The sequence below is a fragment of the Colias croceus genome, chromosome 5, assembly GCF_905220415.1.
Source record: "Colias croceus chromosome 5, ilColCroc2.1".
In the NCBI taxonomy this organism is placed as follows: domain Eukaryota; kingdom Metazoa; phylum Arthropoda; class Insecta; order Lepidoptera; family Pieridae; genus Colias; species Colias croceus.
In genome coordinates this window covers 9,313,977-9,337,471 of record NC_059541.1, presented here as the reverse complement: position 1 = coordinate 9,337,471, position 23,495 = coordinate 9,313,977, and the positions used below count along the sequence as shown (strand labels likewise).

Sequence of the window (23,495 nt, the reverse complement as noted above, 5' to 3'; positions counted from 1 at the left end):
TAGTTACGTTGATTACGTCAAAAATACCTAAATCATATCATACATGAGTGATAATTTGTTTCAGTAAATTCATTTCCGTAAACAGCCTTTTATCTTTTTTACTAGAAGCACAGGAACGTAGTAGTATATTGGATTATTCAAATAAAAAGCTTTTTATTTTTTAAAAACTTTATTTTGTAGCGAAAATAACAACATAAAAAGTAAATAAAATCAAACAATATATAGAGAGAGAATAGATTCATATTTTCTAGAAAAATTTTACTTTATGTACCTAACTATAAAGGAGATGGTCAAATGAATCATGGACACTAGTTAGTACTAAAAAATATTTTATTGCTTAATCTATTTTTTAACAGCAAAATTCAGCCATAGTTTAGATATATCTTTATACTATGATTCAGCTGTAATATTAACAAACAAAAATGAAATGCACGGACGTTGTTCTATCTTTATTAAACATCTTTCAAAGTAAAATATAAAGGTGGAACAATAGTGTTGATAAAAGTATAGCTAATGGCGGGTGAGGGCCCGTTCCAGTCGATGTGGAAGTTCTCAACCAACCTCGTGAGGAATACCTCCAATTCTAACTCAACTACACGCCGACCTGAAAAAAAATAATATTTTTTTTTATGTTTAAGCTGGCAAACGAGCTTGCCCGCACCGTACAGAAAGCGCTGATTGGCGCCGCCCATGAACAACCACAGACTCTGGAGTGTTGTGGTCTTTGAGGGAGGAGTAAGCTCTCTTCTTCAAGTATTCCAAGTCATATAATATGTTTTGTTACGAAAGAAAAACCTTTATTTATAAGTATAGCTTTATAAGTATACGCGTAATCCCAAATGTATTAAATTTAAATGATATTTAGTTTTATCAGATTTATACTTCTTCCATAATTTTGTAATATATTTTTGGAGCAATAAGAAGTAACAGCTTGTTCCGGCTTCGCCTGAGTCGACCAGGGAAAAGGAATAAGTAGCTTATGTCGCTAAGTAATCGGTTAAATAGTAATTGAATATAAGTGTAGCATACTATATGAATGTATTTACATGTTAATGGTTAAACTAAAGTTGCATACACAAACGCAGATAAATTTATTTTAATTTACTCAATGTCGGAGTCACCTTCTTGTCAGTTAATGTCATCTTTATAAAATTAATGATGAGTAACAATAAATAATGAAAATAATCAATTATTTATTGTTTATGTCATCCATATCTTAAATTAAAGTTGTTCTTATACTCTGATTTCTATAATATTGATTTTTTCAAACATAATAACCTACCGATACAGCTTCTAACTCCAAAGCCGAAAGGGCTGAGAGTAAAAGGATGAGCGTTGCCATAGTACAAAGGGTCGTCTTTGTCAACCAACCAGCGTTCGGGAATGTACTCAGAGGGCCGAGGGTAGTGTTCCTCCAATGAACAGAGAAGTTGGTGGCCAAAGGAGAGAGTCATCTGCAATCGATGTTGTTTTATTAACTTAGTAATGATGTTATTCAACAAACGATAACTGGAGTTTGATATCTTTGGAATTAAAACAGGTAGATAAAATACGTTCATTACGATTCTGAACATTAATACTGACCTATAAACGTGTAAGTGTAATTGGTGGTACAGTATGTTTTCTTGGATGTTGATAATAGTCACAGTGTATGTAATTTCATGGATAGGGTTAGGTTAATAAACGACCATAGAGATTTTTAAATATGAAAGCATTTCAAATGTCTACAACTTAGGTCTACAAATAGAACGGTACAAAATTAAATAAACATCTTTTGATTGAACAAAGTTACTGAAGTTATATTGATGGATAAAATTTAAAACAACGTCTGTTCTGTATTAAGTTACAAGATTGATGCGGCTGATATTAAATAACCGAATAATTGCCTCGCTCGAGAAGAATGTTTTAGGCTTGACACTGGATTGATGGATAAAAATATAAATTTCTTTAACATGTAATTTTTGTGAGAAATTCTTAAGAGACTGGGCTACAATAATTGCTTTTCAGAAAAGGATGGCTCTATATAGTAATTTTATGAACAAAATAAATAAGTCCTATATTGTTTGAGCTATTAAAACTTAATACAAGTAAACTATGAAAGAAATGAAAAAGTTCATACATCTTTGGGAATCCTATATCCCAGTATATTGTACTCTTTAGTAGTTGTTCGGGAATTGCCATTACCGACCGGCATAATTCTCATAGCTTCTTTGACACAAGCCTTTAAGTACGACTTGCCAGATTTGGACATTATTTCTTCCCGTAATTTTACTTGTTTATCCGGGTTTTTAGCAAGCAAATACAATATTGCTAGAAGTGTGTTGGATCCCTGAAAAGTTTACTAATTAGTAAGCGTGAAAAATTCGTAGAAAGCTTTAGCGATGCATTTGACTGAGAAAGTATGTGTCTAATATTATGTACTTAATTATAGGTTTGGTGAAACGTGGAGTAGAAAAAGTGATACCAATGAGGTTGGTAAGAAGTGAATTTATATGTAGTTCGGATGCTGGGGCATTACATTATGCATCTATTCCACTGATCGATTTTCATTACGGAAAAGTGATTAGCTTTCCTTATCCTGCTAGACAGAAACATTTTGATTTTCATCTCCACCGGGAATCGAACCCAGTACACCTCGGTTCTTCGCTGTACCAAGTAACAACATAAGGTAACAAAGAGGATGGCAGATGGCTATATCTCGGGGAATAAACATAATAGCGTTGAATATTATTTTTATTTTTTACTTACTGTATCAATCCCACCAAACAACATATCGGCTATGACTATCAGTGCGTAATCTTTATCAATTGCAAGAGTTTTCTCCAAAAATCCATGTTCTTTATAGACAAGTTCGTTTCTTTCAAGTTTTTCAATTGTTTCCTCAATATAGGCATTGCATATTCTAAAATTATTAAGATAACTTTCTCAAAAAATACAATAGATCTATTATATTATGTAACAATTAAGTAATTATGAAGCAATTTTTTCAGAGTTCGCTCGAATTTGTATTTGTGGTTTGTAATAACACTGAACATTCAATTTGGTATCAGTGTAAAATTAGATTGAATAAAAATTCACAGTTTTAATGTTTTTTTATAGAAGTAATAGATAGATATTTTCTTCATTATTACAAAGAATAACATATTTGCTAAACTCACTCATCTATTTCAGCATAAGTTTGCATCAGGACATTGAACTTTCTCGTAGGGAAAATCATCGATAGATTTGGTTGGAAATCTATCTCGTGGGCCAGAGCGAAGAAAGTTTGCACACATTTCAATAGTTTATTGACCCGTGAGTCAGGAGCCATGTTCCGATCGAAACAGTTGATACGATCTCCTAAGGCCACCGACGCGATGGACTCCAAGGACCATAAGTTAACCTCATAACTGAATTTACTTTGTATGTTGTTGTTTTCGTCTCGTAGTGATCTTAGCCTGTAAAGTTCAAATTAGATTTTTTTTTGAAAAAATGGCATAGAAATAATGGAATGTGAATTTGAAGCTGTAACATTGTAAAATATACATTATTTTAAGGTTAGTAAGGCTTAAATATGAAATTCTCCTCCGGTTGTAACCGGAGTACATTGTAATGTACAAATGTATTTTTAAACGACTTCAAAAAAAAGGAGGAGGTTATCAATTCGGCCGGTATGTATTAAAAGTTATGACGAGTATATGAAATATTTTAGCTCTGTGATTAGATATTTGTAATAGTTAAAAAAATACCTTTTAATCATATCCTGAGCGACATCATCGATAATGGTTGAATATGACTGAATCACTTTTGGGACTAAAAATATAGGGTTCATTGTAGATCTAAATTTCTTCCATACTTCGCCGTGGCTGCAATATATTAAAAAATACAATATGTAATGTGTATGCCTGTTAATACTCATGTTTATTTTTTACAAATTGCAAAGAAAGTATAGTTATAATACAAACAACAGTCTCAATTTTAAGAACACCACACACCGAGTGTTACAAAAAGCAATTTCTTAAAATTGTATTAATTTTTGTGGAATTTTCCGCAATTAAAATATACCATCATATCGCATATACGACATGTAGTATATTATTGTAATTAGGTAGTATATAAGCAATTCCACACCACAGTTGATGATTTCTTAATAATAAGAATAAAATGATACTTTACTCACTCGCTGAATAAACCAGTAGGGTAAGTGCTGTTTTTCTTTTTACGGCTATAAACATGGCGATAGTAAATTAAGCTTGGCAACCCTTGTCGGATTGGCATGTCGTTTTCACCACGTAAAACCTGTAATATAATTTAAAAACTTGTAAATACACTTACTCTCGTCTCATGAAGACTATATATTTGTTATTTTAAATTAAACTTACTTGGGCAGCACTCTCTGCATCAAACACATAGATCATAGGTGGACCACCAAATATTCCATCAACTCTTGAAATCGGTCCATAGCGACGATATAATTCCTGGTGTAGCTTATATCCAGTAAACTTTTGGTAAAGACCTACTAGTATATAAAGAAAAAAATTTATTAAATTGAAAAGAAGTCATGTCATGTTTATGTGTTTTGCTGATAAATAAATGTTTCTTTCTTTTATGTATTCGTGATAGGTATATGAGTAAGGCACTGAAAACGTTTTTCTATAACAAACGGGAGTCAAGTATACTTAAGACCGTACTGGGTTACTGAAGAAAGAGGTATTTAGTTAGTATATAAAGTTAGGAGTTGGCATAGTTTCATAAAGATATGAGTAATAGATGAGAGTCCTTTACGGTTCTTTCGTTTTCTTTGATGGATTTGGTTGGAGAGTTATATTTTTTTCAATTTCGCTACAATATTGTCATAAGAGATCCTTCATTGTTCTTTGGAGAGAAATCTTCAACTTATTATAAATGTACTTATTTTCGTACAGTGTATACGAATGTTGACATTCTATGACCCGAAAGATAAATACGTATTTCCCCTATGAATAAAATTTATCATTTGGTATTTCTTCTATAAATGTTCAGAACAACGAAGACTTTCGAATTACGTATTCAATATGAACATTCCGTGGTAATGTTGTGTTTGAAACCAAATGCGAAATAACGTGAGGTATTCTAGACAATAAGTGTCATGAGTCTTGCTCTTGGAGTATCTCAACACTAAGAACACGAAACTATTTGTAAGTAACAACTTGTAAACAACCATTCGGTTGATTAGGATGTAGAGATATCCTACAAAAGTTATTTAAATTGACGATGTGATATTAGAAATTCTTAGGAAATATGAAATAAGTGTATTTAATTTTTAAAACATCAAGTAATTTGTTTTTCACGTATGTTTTTACGTAAGTTTTCGATAAAAGGACGGTTATTGGAAGATTTTGCGAGTGTTAGAGTTACTTTGGAACTGCAAATGCTCTTAACCTAACTAATTTTATCAAGTAAAATCCACATTAAACTGTTTTCAAGAATGTATGGATTATAAAATACGAGGGTTTATAAGTTATTATGTTTGTCTATTCATTGATAATACTTTATTAATTGGTGTTAAAGACATAATGAGCTATTAAGAATAACTTATCTACATTTTTTTCGCAACTGTAACAATTATGTAACAGCATTAAACCTTTTAAAAGCTTTAGCGAAATAAATAAATTATATTAACATTAATTACCTCCGGGTAAATGGTTGTGCAATTGACCCAAAATGGGTATTGACACTGGTCCCGGTATTTCTTCCCATGACTTTATTTTTTGATTCGAAGTTGTTGCTAAGTACCTGAAATAGAATTTATCATAAATAGAATCTAAATACTAAATTATGGAATATTAAATTAATGAAATACACTTTATTGCATCAAAGACTAGAATAAAAAAATAAAAGTTAAACAAAAAGTTGGATTTACCGATTTTTTCCCAAAACAAACAAGAAATTTAAAGAGATTCAAAATGTAATGATTTAAATTGCGCGTAAAAGAAATTTAAAAAAGAGATTATTAAAAATATAACATAACTTACCTTTTAATAGAAGATGGTTTTATATTGGATCCATTAATGTTTGTTTTTTTAAGCGGAAAGTGAATTTTGGTAAAGATATTAGTAGATACATTAATATAGAACATTATACACTATTTTACTAATGAAGATATTTGAAACACATGTACCTAATATTTTATTTATTAACTAATATTTGATAGTATTTTCATATCATATAATATAATAAATTATTATATGATGTGAGTTAAATGTATTTAATATCAGACGAATTATCTTTATACTCATTTAAGTACGTATTCTAGATTACAACAAGAAAATGTATTCATAAAACAAACCACCACCACCTATGTAAATAAATTATTTAAACAATAGGAACAATTCAGTGTTTACGAAGTTTGTGCGAAAACGTTTTGCTAAGATTAAAATAAAATATAGCTTTGTATGTATAAATATGTAATTGTACCAAATTGCGTCTAAATCAGTTCAGTAGAGGTGTGAAGTAGAGATAGACAGTTCGATTCATATCAAGGGCTCTATGGAAGTATAAATGAAAGTCAAAGTACAAAATATAATCATATAATTAAATAAAAGTATGATAATGTACAAAATTAGATAAAATATGAGAGCTCATTTGTGCACTTAGTTTCCCTAAATTATGTCATTGGTCAGTAAAATATATTAACATTTAAATTCTTATATAATTTTTTATTATTAATTATTATATTTACACATGTATTTTTTTATTTCACGTCCTTAAAAATAAATCCGTAAGGTCCAACAATGTAGTTGAGCGCAGAGGGCTTAATTTTTATCGGAGGTCCAGTCCACTCTATTTCGAAGTTCTGTATGACTTTTGACAGGAACGTTTCTAATTCCAACTCGGCTATGCGACGACCTAAAATGCAAATTAAATTTTTGTTAATCTTAATATATATAAATCTCGTGTCACAATGTTTGTCCTCAATGGACTCCTAAACCACTTAAACGATTATAATAAAATTCGCACACCATGTGCAGTTCGATCCAACTTGAGAGATAGGATAGTTTAAACATGTAGGTACCACGGGCGAAGCCGGGGCGGACCACTAGTGTTTAGAATTTTTGGCGAGCTTACTCTATTTTGTGCTCTATTTATTCATTAAATGCTCAGGTTAGCAAGGAAATTTTATGGAATGCCTTATAATGTAGAATTATTCAGCTAGTATCGTATGGTGAAATAATTTTTATTAATAACAGTTATTAAAGTTTTCTACATGTTTTCTAAATAAAAGATCCTTATAAGATTTGACTCGACTGTTAAAGAGTGTAACGTATACCAAACATGTCCATTTCTTTATACACCATTCTAAAAATGACTGGATTATAAAATAACGTCTTGTAAGCCTTACCAATACAACTCCTGACTCCAAAACCAAAGGGATTGTACGCGAATGGATGAGCGTTTCCATAATACAAGGGATCCGATTTATCAGCCAACCATCGTTCAGGAATAAACTCTTTCGCTCTGGGGAAGTGTTGTTCAGTCACGGAGAGAAATTGGTGACCGAAGGTTACATACATCTGAAATTCGAAGGTTTAAGAATCAAGTATAAAAAAACTCGTATAGAAACTATATTCGTTTAGAAATGTAGAGCCTTTTCTTAAATACGAAAGCTCGTTTTATAATGTATCTTTTGTGCTGCTAATTTTAAATTGTAGCTTATATGGTGAAGATATACTTGGTAATATATTTTGATAATGCAAAACCATGTAAAGTTAACGTATGAAACAATATATGCAATATCGAAGGTTTAAATCGAAAATTACTTTATCAAGGACTTCGAAAAGTGCCTTCAAAATAAGACTCACAAATAAATCGCGTTCAAATAACACTTACATTTTTGGGTATTTTATATCCCAATAAATTATACTCCTTAGAAGTGAGTCGTAAATTTCCAGCAACTACTGGCATTATACGCATTGATTCTTTTATACAAGCCTTCAAGTACGGTTTGCGTTCGCTTTGCGATAAAACCTCTTCTCTTAGTTTTTTCTGTTTTTCTGGATTGTTAGCTAGTAAGTAGAATGTTGCTATCATCGTATTTGCAGCCTGAAAAATATTTATTATTTTTATTAATCCATTGAGCCCCAAGCGGCCCGATCGGTCCACGACACAATAGATTGTCTATAATTGTGTCTGTGATTCCGGGGACTGAGTTATTTACTCAGGCCCCGGAAATTTTTTGATTTTGCGTTCATAATAAAAATCAGTAAATTTTCAAGTCATCATAAATAAACCCGAATGTGTCTCTAAATATAATTACACTATTCGGAGTGTAACTATCATATGTGAAACTTTTTTTTTTTGTGAAACTTTGTTCAAATTGTAATTTACTTGTTATTTTAAAAATATAATAGAAAACTTACAGTGTCAACACCAGCGAATAACATATCACTGGCCATTATAACAGCCATTTTCTCATCAATTTCTAAGAGCTTTTCCAAGATTCCTTTTTCATCATCACTTTTCTCTTTCGTTTTGTTGTTTTCTATTGCCTTGTTGATGAAATATTTACTTAAACTGAAATTTATGATAAATTAACTGTATAATATGTTGCTTGTATAAATTATCTACATATACCTTTAATTTTTTTTTCAAACATTAAGAAACTCCGAAATAATGTCTCATTTTTCTAAATTAAGGGAAAGCAACTGCCTAAAACTGTATAATTAAAGTATCCATATCTATGTATGTTATGTGTTTGTACTATTTGATTTTTGATGAATAGATTATTGCCTTTTTTATTGTTATTATGTATTTGCATAAAAATACATACTTAGCCTGTTCTTCATAACACTTCATGGCCTTTTTATAATTGGGTGTAGCAATAAACCTCCACAGGCTGGGTTTGAAGTCCAATTTATCTGCCATTATGAATATATCATGAACAGTTTGAATCAGTTTCTTTGCTGGAGAATCGTCTGGTAGGTTTGGATCAAGGCAGTTTATTCTTCCGCCTAGAGCCACAACGGCGATGGACTCTAAGGCCCATAGATTCATTTCCACATCAAATTTTCCATCTATCATGTTTTTCTCGTTCCTTTTGGATTTCATTCTGAAAAAATGTTAAAGAAATTTATGATTAATTTGAATATGGGGCATATTAAAAAGGTTAAATGAATCAAATGCTTAAAAAATAAAAAAAATAATACGTATGGCACTCGAGGACTGCCGTGGTAAAGCTATTTATTGTATAGCATGTCACCGCTGTGCCGGTTGTAGTGTGGGGTTTTAGGTTTTGCGTTACGGAATTTTTACATTCGGTCGCCGCGCTCAAAGTCCGAGGTAAAAGCCATGCAACAGAGCTTAATAAATTCAAAAAGAGCTCTAGTTTAATATGAATAAATAGTGTTTAAGTGTAGCTTATATATAAGTACGTAAAATTATTATTAAACAAAAAATAAGATAAAATAAACTTTTACTTATTTATTAACTTACCGAGCGACCATATCATCTGCGACTTCATCGAGTATGTTGCTGTATAGTTTAATGGTTTTTGATTGTAACATTATTGGATTTACCGTTGTTCGAAACTTTCTCCAGGGCTCTCCATGGCTGGAAGTGTCATCAAAAAATCATAAGAATTTTTTTCAGACCCTTAAGAACTTTTTATCAACATTTTAACATTCTTAATAAGTAAAGTTCAAACATAGCATGATAACACTATAATATAAACTTACTATAGTTTATTATTCCAAAACAACGGAAATAGCTGCAATTTAGCAGATATTTTGCACAATTTAAATTATATCTCTATTTATTTAATGACTGCTATTAAGTAGCAATGACATGTTATCGTTAATCGTTAAAAATATAATACAAATAATATTATATCATATAATTACTCAGTAATAAGTCCAGTAAGTTCTTCTGGAGTGTCTTTTATTTTCTGTTTTCTATAATGTTCCAGACTGGCGAATCCAGGCCGTTGCGGCATCCAATTTTCACTACGTAGGACCTGCAATAAATTTAAATAATATTATAATATGCACTATTTTGAAATGAAGAAAATCTACTCGTAGTTTTTTTATATTATTTAATTTTGCTTCTATATACGATAGTTTATCTGTAACGCTTTTGAGGATGAACTGTTTCTTTCTTCTAAAATTATACATACATAATATACCCTAATTATGTAAAATGAAAGGATCTTGTTAAATTTTGGTTCAAGTATTACTTTATAAGAACATTCCGAAGCCACTAAGGAAAGTTCTTCGATTGGTTAATAAAGTAAAACTGATGTCTTGGTAAGAAACTAGTTAGTTGGAAGAAGTTAATAGACATACACTAACTGTCGGGAAAATAAAGTAACGATTGTAACTAGGTTTGTAAGCATAGTGGGATGGTGAAATAAAAAACAAAAATACAATAAATTTAAGATAAGCTATTTTGTTGGATTCTATGGAATTTCCTATGAGTGATGCATATAGCCGTAGATACCAAAATTGACATTATATAGATTAACATATATAGACAAAGTTCTATTACTAATCAGTGTGCAACGTATAGGTACTATGATAAATATACACATATATAAACAATTAACAGACTGTAACAAGACACTCAGCTAGATAAAACGGTAATGCAGGTGTATATAGATAAATTATTATTATTGTTATTAAGTACTTATATTTAAATAAACTCAACAATAAGATATTAATTGATTTTGTGTTCAACGTAAACTATTTAGTAATCCGAGGTGTCAATTATGGCCCAAGGAGATTATATTAAATCTTAATATAATACATAGTATATAACAGTCTGTAGGAACAATAGGACGTTTGCCTGTTGATGAGTTTACCTGTGCAGCTGCTTCCGCGTCTAAGATAAAAATAAGTGTTGGTGATCCAAATACGCCATCCAACTTTACCATTGGACCAAATCTATTATAAAGCGTATCGGCCATCGTTACTGGGTCAGAAAGGGAACCTACAAATAAAAAAATATTTAACATCAGTTCTTTACCTGTTTTTATGGGAATAGATAATAATATTATTATATCTCCTAGAAAGATATGAATCATCATGGATATTTGTTTTTTAATCATTGTTGTTGATAATAAAGGATGTCCTGTTCGTAGTAACTCTTAATATGGATTTTATTTTATTTTTTACTGAATTCTTACAGGTCAATTACATTGCGCCGAGGGGGTCGCGGAAGATTTCTAATCAATACCCGCGGCCCCATCATTAAAGCGGCTCGACGGAACACGGTGGGATTTTAGTCGGTAAGAATCCGACATAACCCACGGCTCCTTCCCCGGGGGCCGTGGGTATCTTTGGAAGATTTCCCCACTTTAAAAAAAAAGGTCAATTACATTGGAATTAGCATTTTAAAAGTAATAAGTGTGAATAAGTTTTGCACTCAACGAAAATGTAACATAGTTTTTCCAAGTAGTTCAAATTCGTAAAAGATGTGATATTTTTTTTTAAATACATAATACATATACTATATTCCTCTCTAGCAGTTTTTCTCTCTCTCTAGTGTTTTTTATTCATTTGAATACGTAATCACGACATTGTTCAAATAATACCAGTAAAACATAATTATGATGGGGCAATTTTCCACCATTTTAATGTTTTGGTTTTGTTGCATAATTTCTTTCCGGTATGATGGCTACTGAGCCATAATTGCGTACTATGCACCATCTTCTCGATTTTATTTGTAATAAATTACGTAATGTAATAAGTCCTTAATTTTCCGTCCGTTCGTTTACTTAATTCAAAATACCTAAGCTATAATAAGTAATAGTTGACTGCTTAATTTTATGGAATTAATTAATCATGTCACGGGGCATTTACATCAAACGAACATAGAGCTAGAGCTAGAGCAAGAGCATTATTTCGTGATCTTCGAATCTTTTCGAATGCACTAAGAAGAACGAAAGAATGCTCTATGCCTGTTTACACTAAAATAATTTGACACTGTGGTTATAATGAGCTTTCGATCGTTTGATGTAATATTATACCTCCTGGCAAGAAATGCAGTGTTTGCCCAATAATTGGCAAAGACGATGGTCCAGGGATTTCCTTCCATGATTTAATTTGCAGATTCGGAGCTTGGTTCACTGTCGTGCTATTAATTGCTACAGTTCTGAAAAAATAAATAAATGTTTATTTCATACTATAACACAACACTACACGAAATATAAAAATTGATCTTCATCAACGATTAAAGCAAATGATTATCATTCAAAAATTTTAAAATAGATTTGGTAAGCAGCACATCGTTCTTTAATTTAAATTCCAACGAATCAAGATGTTAAAAATTAACTTCAGCTCAATGGCTGTCAAAGGTTTTCCATCAATGCCTACCAGATTTCGTATATTAGCAGTTAGAGAAGGAATTTCAATCAATATATTCCATACTTAAAAGATTAAATATAAAATGTAACAATAGTAGTCATCACATAAATCATTAACATGTCCTTAGCAATTATCTAATTGTTTAGTTTAGATAAAAAATAATAAGCGTAGCATTCGATAGATATGTTTTTGTAAGAAAAACAAATTCCAAACTATTATTAGATAATTATTAAGTAGAACAATAACAACATAGAAATAATGAATACTAGTAATGCATTTTTATTGCAGAATAAACAAGTTTCGAAAAACAATTTATTTTTTTGGCATACATCTCTAATTAATGATTGCTGACATTTATGTTTTTTGTGATTAATTAATTTTATGAGTAATTGCATTTGTGAAAATCTAAAGATAAAATTTTATTGTAGTAGGTACCATAAATTATGATAAAATATTAAAATTCTAATATTATAATTATATTCTCTGTGAGATAATCCTTACAATGGATATCATGTTTGAGTACAATTTCGTAATTGTTTGTAGTCCACGTAAACGAAGAATTCCTACAAGAAGTACGCATAATACAGTTCTAGAGTATAACGATAAAGGACTCTTTCATAAATAATAATAGCAACAACAATAATGATAAAATTTTCCTCACCTGATAAACGCTTTAGTTAAAGCTGCAGACAGCGCCGTCTTCCCAACACCCAGCATGTTTACGCTTTACCTTTCGGCACACGATTGTTTACAACAAATAAATAAAACACAAATATTTCATTGAACGCTTCACGTTATCTCATTCGTCATCATATCGCTGTAATTTCACTGATTATCTTGCAATATATTTTATAGTTGTTTGTATGTGTAATGCTTGAACATATACCGAGACGGGACGTAGCGTACTGAGATGAATACGAAGCTAAAATAATATGACCTTCGTTCCATGTTTTGTAAATCTAATAGCATCAGACGAATTTAAATGATAGGTACGCGCTAACTGACGCTTACTTATTCATGTTGTATTTATTGCACTTTTAGGTCTAGTTTATTGGGAAGAGACTCTATCGTAAGAGCAGGTGAAATATTCTCTTACCTTTTAGGGAGTTTGATTTTGCATAATATATTATATTAATAGATTTATTTTATTTATTAAGGTCAATATTATAATCTACTCAAAATAGAAACTCGATGGGAAAAACATACGTAAATATATAATTTGTTTATATTACCCTCCAGTACTTCTCAAAAACGCTGCCTGATTTTTATGACATTTTATATAATGTACTTATATACGTATATACAACTAATATTAGTTGGGTCTGCGAATCGGTCTATATTTTTCAAAATGCAAATCTAAGTGATAAGTGTGTCCTGGCCGAAATAGTTTGCTGGATCAGATAATACATATCTACCTATATCATAAAGACTTTCCCGGACATGTAGATAATGAATATAGGTACATAAAGAGATAATTTTATCAATTATTGAGTTATCAATTAATTTTTGCATACTGTATCGAAAAAAAATATTTATCTATTGTTTTGCTAACCATATGCATCTGCAAATTACTAAACATGAATTAGGTATATTATATAACCAGATATCGGCGATTAGCTTCCTTCTATAACCGGTTGAGGTAAGGAGTGACCTCGGTTCTGATCTTAGATTTGCTATAAAATTATAATATATCAGCCTGTAATTATACTATAATTGCATTATAATAGGTACTTTGGATATTGTATGTCCATTTATAACTTTGATCACGTGTAGGTACATTTCGTTTTAAAAGTATGGAATTATGAAATGATATGGTGAATGCATAATTTTTAATATTACCTATGATAAGAATTACACGTTACGTGAAAATTCTGGTTGGTAAACTTTGTAAATTATAAATTTATGAATTCCGTTTAAAATTAGTCAGATTGTATAATGTATATCATAATTTTATTATGTACCTATGATTTCATTTGAGCCGCGCGAATTCGCTGGCATGAACATAGGTGAAAAGGTTCTTTTAAAGCTTAGGTACATGCAATTTTTTATAGAGATACAAGCTCGAGATCCTTTTTAGATCTTTTAGAATACTAGAATTTACGTTTATTGTATCTTCAACCATTTAGACAGTGCATGCGAAAAAATGATTTTTTGTAGATGAAAAGAAATATTTTTTATTCTTTCAAAGCCTTTTTTACATCTGCCTGTTAAAATTCTTGATATCTTTCTACTAGTGAATGTAAAAATAATTTCAGTAGTTACACTGTTGTAACTACTGAAACAATCTACTAACTAATTCATAATTTTTCCAAACTTATGACGCCTGTGATAAAATTAAAGCAACTACGGTATGACTAAAAAATAATCGTCTGTAAGACTTAAAGGGGTCAAAAAATATGCATCAATGGGATCAATGGTATTTCTCTATCCTTAGTGTAACTGAAAATATTACATAATATAAAAATGTTATAGAAAATTATGTACCTAAATAGTAAGTTTATTGTCATCGTCGGCGAGCTGCTCATGGTAATTGACGTTTGAACAAACTATTATTTTAATTATTTTAATAATTTCGGTTATATAAAGGTGATTTTCATTTTATAAAATTAATGGAGGAAGTTCAATAATTTTTATATAATGAAGTCTGTTGCTTTTTAAATTCGTTTTCAGTCATAATTTCTTGCAATTAAAGGTAAAAATACCAATACTATGCAATGTAAGTTATAAATAAGGATATATATTTTCATAAATGAATATACCTATCTATTATCTAATAAAAGCCAAATGAGTTCAGTAAATTGTTGAAAATTAAAATCATTTATCATATTCAAGAGTTGCAAAACCAAAACTCTCAGTATCCAATTTACACAGGGTAAGGTCTGAAGATGATTTATTATTAAGGACTTAGGTCATGTGGGTGACACCCAGATGTTACTTTGAGCTAGGATGCGACGGTTTCAGTTGTAAATGGATATGCTACGTGCTGGGAATATTTGAACTTTAATAAAACGTGAGCTAATTATGAGATAAATCTATGTCTTCACAGTGTTTTTATCTTACTAATAGTTCTGTGTTGAGTATAGTGTAGATATAGGCTAAAGTAAGATAATACAGTTTAGTTCCGTATCATTTTATAGGCAACAAGAAATTTATCATCTGTGCTGTAGTTTTTCTCTAGGCAAATACACAGTACATAAGCTCTGCTAGAAACTTATAAACAGTGTTGTTCTGTGCTTATAAATATATAATAATAGTTTTTATTAATAACATTTAACTTTCATGTTGTGGTGTTAACATTTTTATCATACTTTTAATGCGTACCTAATAAATATATAAGTCCATAAAAATTGGGAGTCTATGTGACTCCTCATTAATTTAATATTTACAAATATCACTTCGTTAACTCTAAATATGGAAGGTCGGTCAATGTTACTGTTATCAGTTGTTATCATACAGAGACGTAGATGTAAATCGTCAATCAGTTTATCAGTATCATATCACGTGCAATTTACTACTTGTACTCCTATTAATATTTTTATTACGTTGTATATTAGTCACACATCTTCATCCCTTAATATATTATGTTTGAAAATGGAATATCAGTTAAAAAAAATACAAACAATTCAGAAAGATACCATTTTAATACAAAATGGCTGCATACAATAATAAGGTATTATTGAAACATAAAAATTCTCTATAATATTAAATAAGCAGCAGGCAGACACATTTTATTCCGAACTATTTCAGGAAAATTGTTTACACAAATGCCCTATGTTTATTTATATGTGTGCACGTCATCACATTCTCATTTAAAATATTCGAGGTCGCAATTCAATTTGATTCATACGCAAATTCCATACTAGGTTCGTTGAGTTCACTAGTTTATTGGCCTTTATTATTTATCCAATTTAGTGGTTTCCTCTCAATTCAACACTTATATGGTTGTACCGTTTAGAGAACGCGTGAATTGAATTTAGAGAACGTAGAAGACATATACTTAGATGGATTTTTAAATAGTAGATAGTTATTATATGTGTGGCTTAATATTTAAGTCAGTGAAGGTACTTTCAATAATTTTGCTCTATTACTAAGAGTGGAGCAAAGAGTGGAGTGGAGTAAAGTTGAAGAGTAATGTATATGCAAAGATAATATTTTAAGGCTTATAAAACAAAAGAACTCCAGGGAGTTTGGCATAAGTTAGTAATGACGACAGTATTTTTTTTAAACTTGTAATAAAATCTAAAATTTACGGGACAGGAGACGTTATACGACTACAGAAAAAATAAAATATACATTTAAATCAATTTTCAAAGGGAAATTAGATACTAGAGGTACAAGGTACTAAAGATGCTTTTTACTACCTATCTCGATGCCTCGTCACAAAATCTGTTAAGGTCGTTCATTTTGTAAGAAGATTTTATTCATCTTTTTACTATACAAATAAGAAATAATAGGATTGGACACATTGAGCCCCGAGCGGCCCGATCGGACCACGACACAATAGATTTTCTATTGTGTCTGTGATTCCGGGGGCTGAGTTATTAAACGTGTTTATTTTGAAAATGTTACAAGTTACTGAGTCTTATTAGTCTTAAATATTTGATAGACTAATCTTAATAAAATACTCAAATTAGTAGCATCCATATTTCTTCCTTAGAATTTAGTCATTAATCTTATGACTAATATGTTGGCCAAATGTGCGTTGGCAGCTATGTGTGATGTCGAGTTTTTGGTTCTTACTTCTTGTTCATGCCGGTTTCCTCATAATGTTCTCACAGACTGGCAGTAATGTGGCTAATATAATAGATAAAATGGAAGAAAATATTATATATTTATTGAAGTCAGAGAAAACAATTAGGCACAAATTGTATACAAACAAAAAACTAGCAAAAAGGATCCTTTTTGCTAGTTGAAGATAAAATTTTATGAAGCTTATTTTCCTATTAAAATTTAAAAATGTGACTTACTCATCTTTATACACTTTTCATTAACCAAATTCCATTAATACAAGATGCTACAAGAAATTTGGAGAGTCAACTTTTCTCATAAGAAACAAAATTATTAACCTGCTGGCGTTTCTGACTTTGATGAATAATAATTAACAATATTACTTAATTATTTTTATTCCGTTTTGTTGCTTTTCAAAAGATGCACCACATAATTTTTTTTTATACTGTGATGTAAAGTTATATCTTCGTGATTAATAGCGCTTCATGGGTAGGTACATAATATCTAACTATTTTATGTACTATTTAATGTATCTTGTATGAAAATTTTTGAGTAAAACTATACATTTTAAGTGATAAACTGAAAAAAATAAACATTCAAGTTTTTATATTCACCTTTATTTAAAACATAAATAATTTCCTCCCATTATATCTAAATAAAGAGTTATTTAGTTATTTACAAGACATTTCATAAGAAATGTAACCAGATTTATTTTTAAAGTAATAAATTAACTATCACAGATTATTATTTAATATTCATAACTCTTTAAGAGTAAAAGGCAAATCCCCAACAATATAGTTAGATATTGCAACTTCTACTTTGGCGGGAGGTCCGTGCCATTCTAAGTGGAAACTCCGAAACATTTTGTGAACAAGCGACTCCATTTCTAGTTGTGCTATACGTCTCCCTGGAAAAAATAAGCTTAGTAAACAGAAGCTTAAAAAAATAATTAATAATATTGAATTAGTAAAAAATCAGGATCTCTGAGTAGATGTGTTATCTAATTAATAGAAAATTTTGTAAAAATAGTTCAAGCAACAATAATAAAATACTTGAAAGACAAAGAAAATAGTTGTAACGACATTAAACATCTTTGAGAAAAAAAGCTATCTTAAAAAGTTAAAACCTACTGTCATTTTTGGAAACATTTGCTAGAAAAGCCAAATGACGACTAAAATTTTGAATTTGGAAATTATTTTACTCTCCCATAAATGAATTTCTAGATTATTACCAATACAACTGCGAGTGCCAAAACCAAAGGGATTATACACGAAGGGATGTGCGCTGCTATAATGTAGAGGATCACTTTTGTCAACAATCCATCTCTCCGGAATGAATTCACTCGCACGAGGGAAATGTTTATCTTGCTTGCATAGGACCTCGTGGTTTAGTATGGCGAAGGTCTGTGAAAAATGGCAAATTTATTTTTTGGTTAGTTTAATTGCATAAAAGTTTGTCTGGTTTTTATCTAATGATCGGATTGATCAGACATGATAATTTGCAGGACAAAAAATACTATCTATGTTTATTTATATAAACTTTAATAACAAATCTTTAAAATAGTAATACAAATCTTTCTTTGGTAAAAGTTGTGTGTTAATCCTCATTCTTAAATCTGAAAAAGTTTATTAAGTAATCATAATAATCGTACTAATCGTATTGATATCTATTACACAAACGGTATTAAATGTTCGCTATCTTAGCTAGTGAATTAGCAAAGTATCTGATAAAAGGAGGCCTTTACTCAAACGAGATCCATACCTCAAGTCTCAACTAAATCACTACATAGTATAAAACAAAGTCGCTTACTCTGTCCCTATGTCCCTTTGTATGCTTAAATCTTTAAAACTACGCAACGGATTTAGATGCGGTTTTTTTAATAGATAGAGTGATTCAAGAGGAAGGTTTTAGTATATAATTTATTAGGTTTTAGATAAAGCGGGCGAGGCCGTGGGCGGTAAGCTAGTAGGTATACAATAAAACTAACACTTACTAACTAGCATAATAATATACCTACTAATAATACTAACACCATTTGAAATGTAAAATTTGAGTTATGGAATAAAGAAGGCTTTATTATTTATTATTATAATCTGATAAAAACTTACATCAATTGGCACCTGATATCCCAATAAATTATATTCCTTTGTTAGTTTCCTCAAATTGGCTGGTACTACAGGTATCAACCGTAATGTTTCTTTTATACAAGCCTTTAAATATGGTTGTTTAGGATCCCCTGCTATGATCTCTTCCCTTAATTTATTTTGTTTTTCAATATTTGTCGCTAAGTAATAAAATATGGATATCATCACATTCGATACCTGTTGAGAAAAGTAAAATTAAATTAAATTAGTTTTTTTGTGCTAAGAAAATTGATAACAATCACTGTTTCTTAGTTATTTGTGAGTTTCCACATAGATTTTATGTGACAATATGTTATGCATCACCATTTACTTCTATCATTTGAAAACCTAACGAATATTTCATTTCACATCATTGACAAATTTCTATTATTATGTTTCCCTGTATATAAATTTACCGTATCTACTCCAGCAAATAGCGAGTCTCCTGCCATCAGATGCGCCGTGTTTTCATCTATGTCCAATAGTTTCTCTAATATACTCTTATCGTCATCGTTGCTAACAGGACATTTATTAATTTCCTCTATTCTTTCTTTTATAAAATATCGAGTTAGACTGAAAATAGAATTTAACAATATAATCTCAAACTCAAACATTTATTTATTCAATTAGACTTCTTCTAGAAGAACTTTTGAAACGTCATTTTAACATTTACCACCGATTCGAAAAGCAGTATCTACGGAGAAGAACCGGCAAGAAGTTTAGAAATAGAAGAGAAATAGAAACAAAAATAGTATTTGCAATACATTATTAAACACAAATTATAACGTACTATGATTGTTCTTCATAACTTTTCATGGCTTTTTTGAACATTTTTGTCGGAAAATATCGCCAAAGACTGGGTTTTAAATCTAGTTCTTCGGCCACATGAAAAACTTCTTGAACATTCTTGATGAGTTTTCTAACAGGAGAATCTTGCGGGAGATTTTGATCAAAGCAATTTAGCCTCTTTCCCAGAGCCACTACAGCGACTGCTTCCAAAGACCACAAGTTTACATGACTCCTCATGCCACCTTCCACCATTTTCTTTTCATTTAGTTTTGATTTCAGCCTAGGATAAACAGTTTGGCATATTATTTTTATCACGTAAAAACGTATTCGTAAAATTTCCCAAAAATCGTGAGTAGGAACAGCGAATATTTATCATAATTTAGATTAAAATCTCTTAAGCTGTTGTATATAATACATATATAAAATAACAATTACAGCTTAGTGACATTTCTAATTAGTGAATTTTGTGATAATTACATATATTATAAATAATAATAATATTTCATTACCTGCTTACCATATCCTCAGATACTTCGTCTAAGATTTTGGTGTAAAGTTTTACTCTCTTTGGATGCAACATAATTGGGTTTACTTTTGTCCGTATCTTTTTCCAATCTTCTCCTCGTCTGAAAAATAATCATAATATGTAGATGTACATCGCTAAATATTTTATTTTATTTTATTCAGTTAGCAAAGAAAAATGCAACTTTTTTATAAGAGACTGTGGAGGAAATACAATACATACAATGTATACAAAATATATTGTAAATCGTTGTACTAAGGAAACTTACTCTGTAACTAGCCCTGTACTTTCTGATGGATTTCTATTTTTGTTATATTCTTTTCTATAGTATTCGAGAGATTTGAATGCGGGTCGATCCGGTAAGGCATCTTCACCTCGAAGGACCTAAAAAGCATGTACATATTAAATTATCAACAATAGTTTAATGTAAAGTTTTAATCAGTTGGTTAGGTTAGAACCCGTATATTACATATTAAGGTATTTTTAATTTTAACGCTAGTAATACCATTATAAAGGCATGGTAATATAATTTATCAACGAAAGGTATCCAGCCTTTGCTACATTTCTTAAAACATACAGTTGGGATATGAAAATGTTGATAAGAAAAAGTATTTTGACAATAAATTACTGAACAAGATGTGCTTTTTCGTAAAACCCTACCTGTTCGATTGCTTCAGCATCAGTAACATGAACGATTAATGCCGGTAGTCCCAAAAACTTCATTCTTACAATAGGTCCGTACTGTTCGTATAAAATGTTGATAACTTCCTTTTGTGACCGGTTTAAAGATCCTAAAATGTAGATGTTTTAGGTAAATTATTAGTGTATTAGTACTTGGGTAATATTATACGAAATGAGTTTGGGTACGTCCTTTTAGAATGGTCTTCGCAGGTCTTACTCTACTTTGTCCCTAACGATAAGATTCCATAATACAGAAACAATAAAATTTTACATTTTTTGTTTTAAAATTACCGATGTTTTATAGAATTAATTCAGTGCTAATACATGCAAAAAAATTAATCTTCAAAACTCACAAAATCTAAAATTCTCTAATGTCTCATTTGAATGTGGATTTAATTTCGGTATTTTTTATTGATTAATTTTGATGACCTACAAAGAAAAATATTACAAGTTAACGTTTTTCTTTGTACATCAAAAAATAAACATTTATTATTATAAACAGGTGTTGTGGAATGATTTGCTGTCCAGATAAGGTCTTGTTTACTTGTACCTATGACTTCTACCTGCAGATTTATATTATCTTACATCTGTGCATTTTGCAGATAATCCTAACTAACATAAATAATAAGTATTATTAAAAAAAATATTCTATTTATTAGTGACTTGTTACAATATTGAGAGTAATAGCTAATAAGAGATTCCATAAACACATCATACCACTAAAATCACATACCTACCTCTAAAAATAAAATGATGCAGTTGTCCTATAATTGGCAATGAAGAGGGGCCTGGAATTTCTTGCCATGGTTTAATATCAGTCTTTTTGTCATTGACTACCGCTGCTTTGACAGCTATGGATCTATTAAATTAACATTAAATTAATTGTTATTGGGTGAAACCATTAACTAAGAGAAGACTTTTTAGTTTTATAGTAAACAAATATTTTCTTTGATCTGAGACGTGAAGTAAATAACACATTTGTGTGAAATAATCACTAATGAAATAAAATAATCACTCGGTTCCATTAAGATCCGGTTTGCTTTATTTATGGATGTCATTAAAGATTTTTTTCTATCCGCATTCATTTTATTATGCTTTTTGTACAAGAGATCTTACACAATACATAATATATTATAAGATATGAAAAAGTAATATTATATGTAATTTTATGTATATTATGTCGGTCATATGTATCGTAGATATTATCTCTCCTAGTAAAAATTCAGGCAATGGTAAATACATGTAGTAGATGTATACTCGAGTGTTTTGGTAGTGGATACCACAGATTTATTAAAAGAAAAGTATACCAAATAATACGTTTATTCGTTAAAAAGATAGTTCATAAAATAATACCAAAACTTACCTAACAGTTTGTGTTCCAGCATAGTTAAAAATCACCGCGCGTCTCAACGTTTGCATGTTTATTATCTTGTTTTTAACAACATGTATAATATTATCATTCACACGAGTGTTCACTCGGCAACGTGAAGCGTGTATGATATTTATAGCGGTTGCCGAAATTTTGGCGCGTTTTAGTTAAAGGGTTATATCAGCTGACCGGTTTCGCTCATTGTAGTTTTATTGACCTTCTGATTTTGAATTTGTTTAAGTTTTTTTGGTATATTTACTTAATGTGTAATTATCGGTTTATTTATCAGCTGACCGGTTTGGTTCATGGCATTGGTATTATGTATTAGGGTAAATAAAAATGTAAAGCACTACTTTTCCTTTTCCACTTTAAAAATTAACAAATTGACTGAAAAATTTATAACAATTAAATTTATTTTTTGGGGAGGCCTGATCCACTCAACGTGAGAGTTTTTTTAAATATTGCTTACTATGTCTTCTGTTTTAGCTCTGTTATACCTACGTCCTGTAAGGATCATAAAGTGCTGAACAAATGTAAAAGAAAAAGGGATTTTCACTTGGTTCGAATGAAGGCACGTCCAGTCCAGTCGCATAAATATTGTGCAATTCTCGTATATAGAAAAATGTAGAAAAACTTGAAACTTTATTGATGTTATTTAAATTGTATAAAGACTGTGTCATTATACTAAGCATGTATAACAGAATAAGGTAGATAAAATAAAAGGCAAATACAAGATGCCTTTATTTTGTACAGATACATTTTATCATACTAATAATTCACAACCATGTGTTACAAACATGTTTAAAAAGCATCGGGAAGAAAGGAGATGACCATCCTAGATACCATTACAACTGCAAGCTCAAAAGCGGAAAGGAAAAAGTGGAAAGGAGCATTTCCATAGTATGAGTAAGGGGTCATACTAGCTCGCAATCATTGTTCTGGAATATATCCCCCGTGACCCGGGT

At 30.3% G+C, this 23,495-nt stretch overlaps 2 protein-coding genes across 2 annotated transcripts; both read right to left on the bottom strand.

Annotated features, from left to right (window-relative positions):
* Positions 1-227: 227 nt before the first annotated feature.
* Positions 228-13,235, bottom strand: LOC123691921. Its single transcript, XM_045636511.1, has 19 exons — positions 12,979-13,235; positions 11,981-12,105; positions 10,814-10,941; positions 9,858-9,970; positions 9,451-9,567; positions 8,789-9,067; positions 8,379-8,532; positions 7,849-8,061; positions 7,361-7,532; positions 6,716-6,867; positions 5,651-5,789; positions 4,362-4,495; positions 4,160-4,278; positions 3,729-3,845; positions 3,159-3,437; positions 2,749-2,902; positions 2,120-2,329; positions 1,283-1,454; positions 228-604 (listed from the first exon to the last, which is right to left on the bottom strand). Exons 1-19 carry the CDS (start codon positions 13,032-13,034, stop codon positions 453-455), a joined length of 2,985 nt encoding a protein of 994 aa, XP_045492467.1. The 5' UTR covers positions 13,035-13,235; the 3' UTR covers positions 228-452.
* Positions 13,236-17,640: 4,405 nt separating this feature from the next.
* Positions 17,641-22,779, bottom strand: LOC123691726 (cytochrome P450 CYP12A2-like). Its single transcript, XM_045636265.1, has 10 exons — positions 22,525-22,779; positions 21,899-22,020; positions 21,141-21,271; positions 20,749-20,864; positions 20,467-20,583; positions 19,959-20,237; positions 19,585-19,741; positions 19,154-19,366; positions 18,277-18,448; positions 17,641-17,952 (listed from the first exon to the last, which is right to left on the bottom strand). Exons 1-10 carry the CDS (start codon positions 22,578-22,580, stop codon positions 17,801-17,803), a joined length of 1,515 nt encoding a protein of 504 aa, XP_045492221.1. The 5' UTR covers positions 22,581-22,779; the 3' UTR covers positions 17,641-17,800.
* Positions 22,780-23,495: the final 716 nt, after the last annotated feature.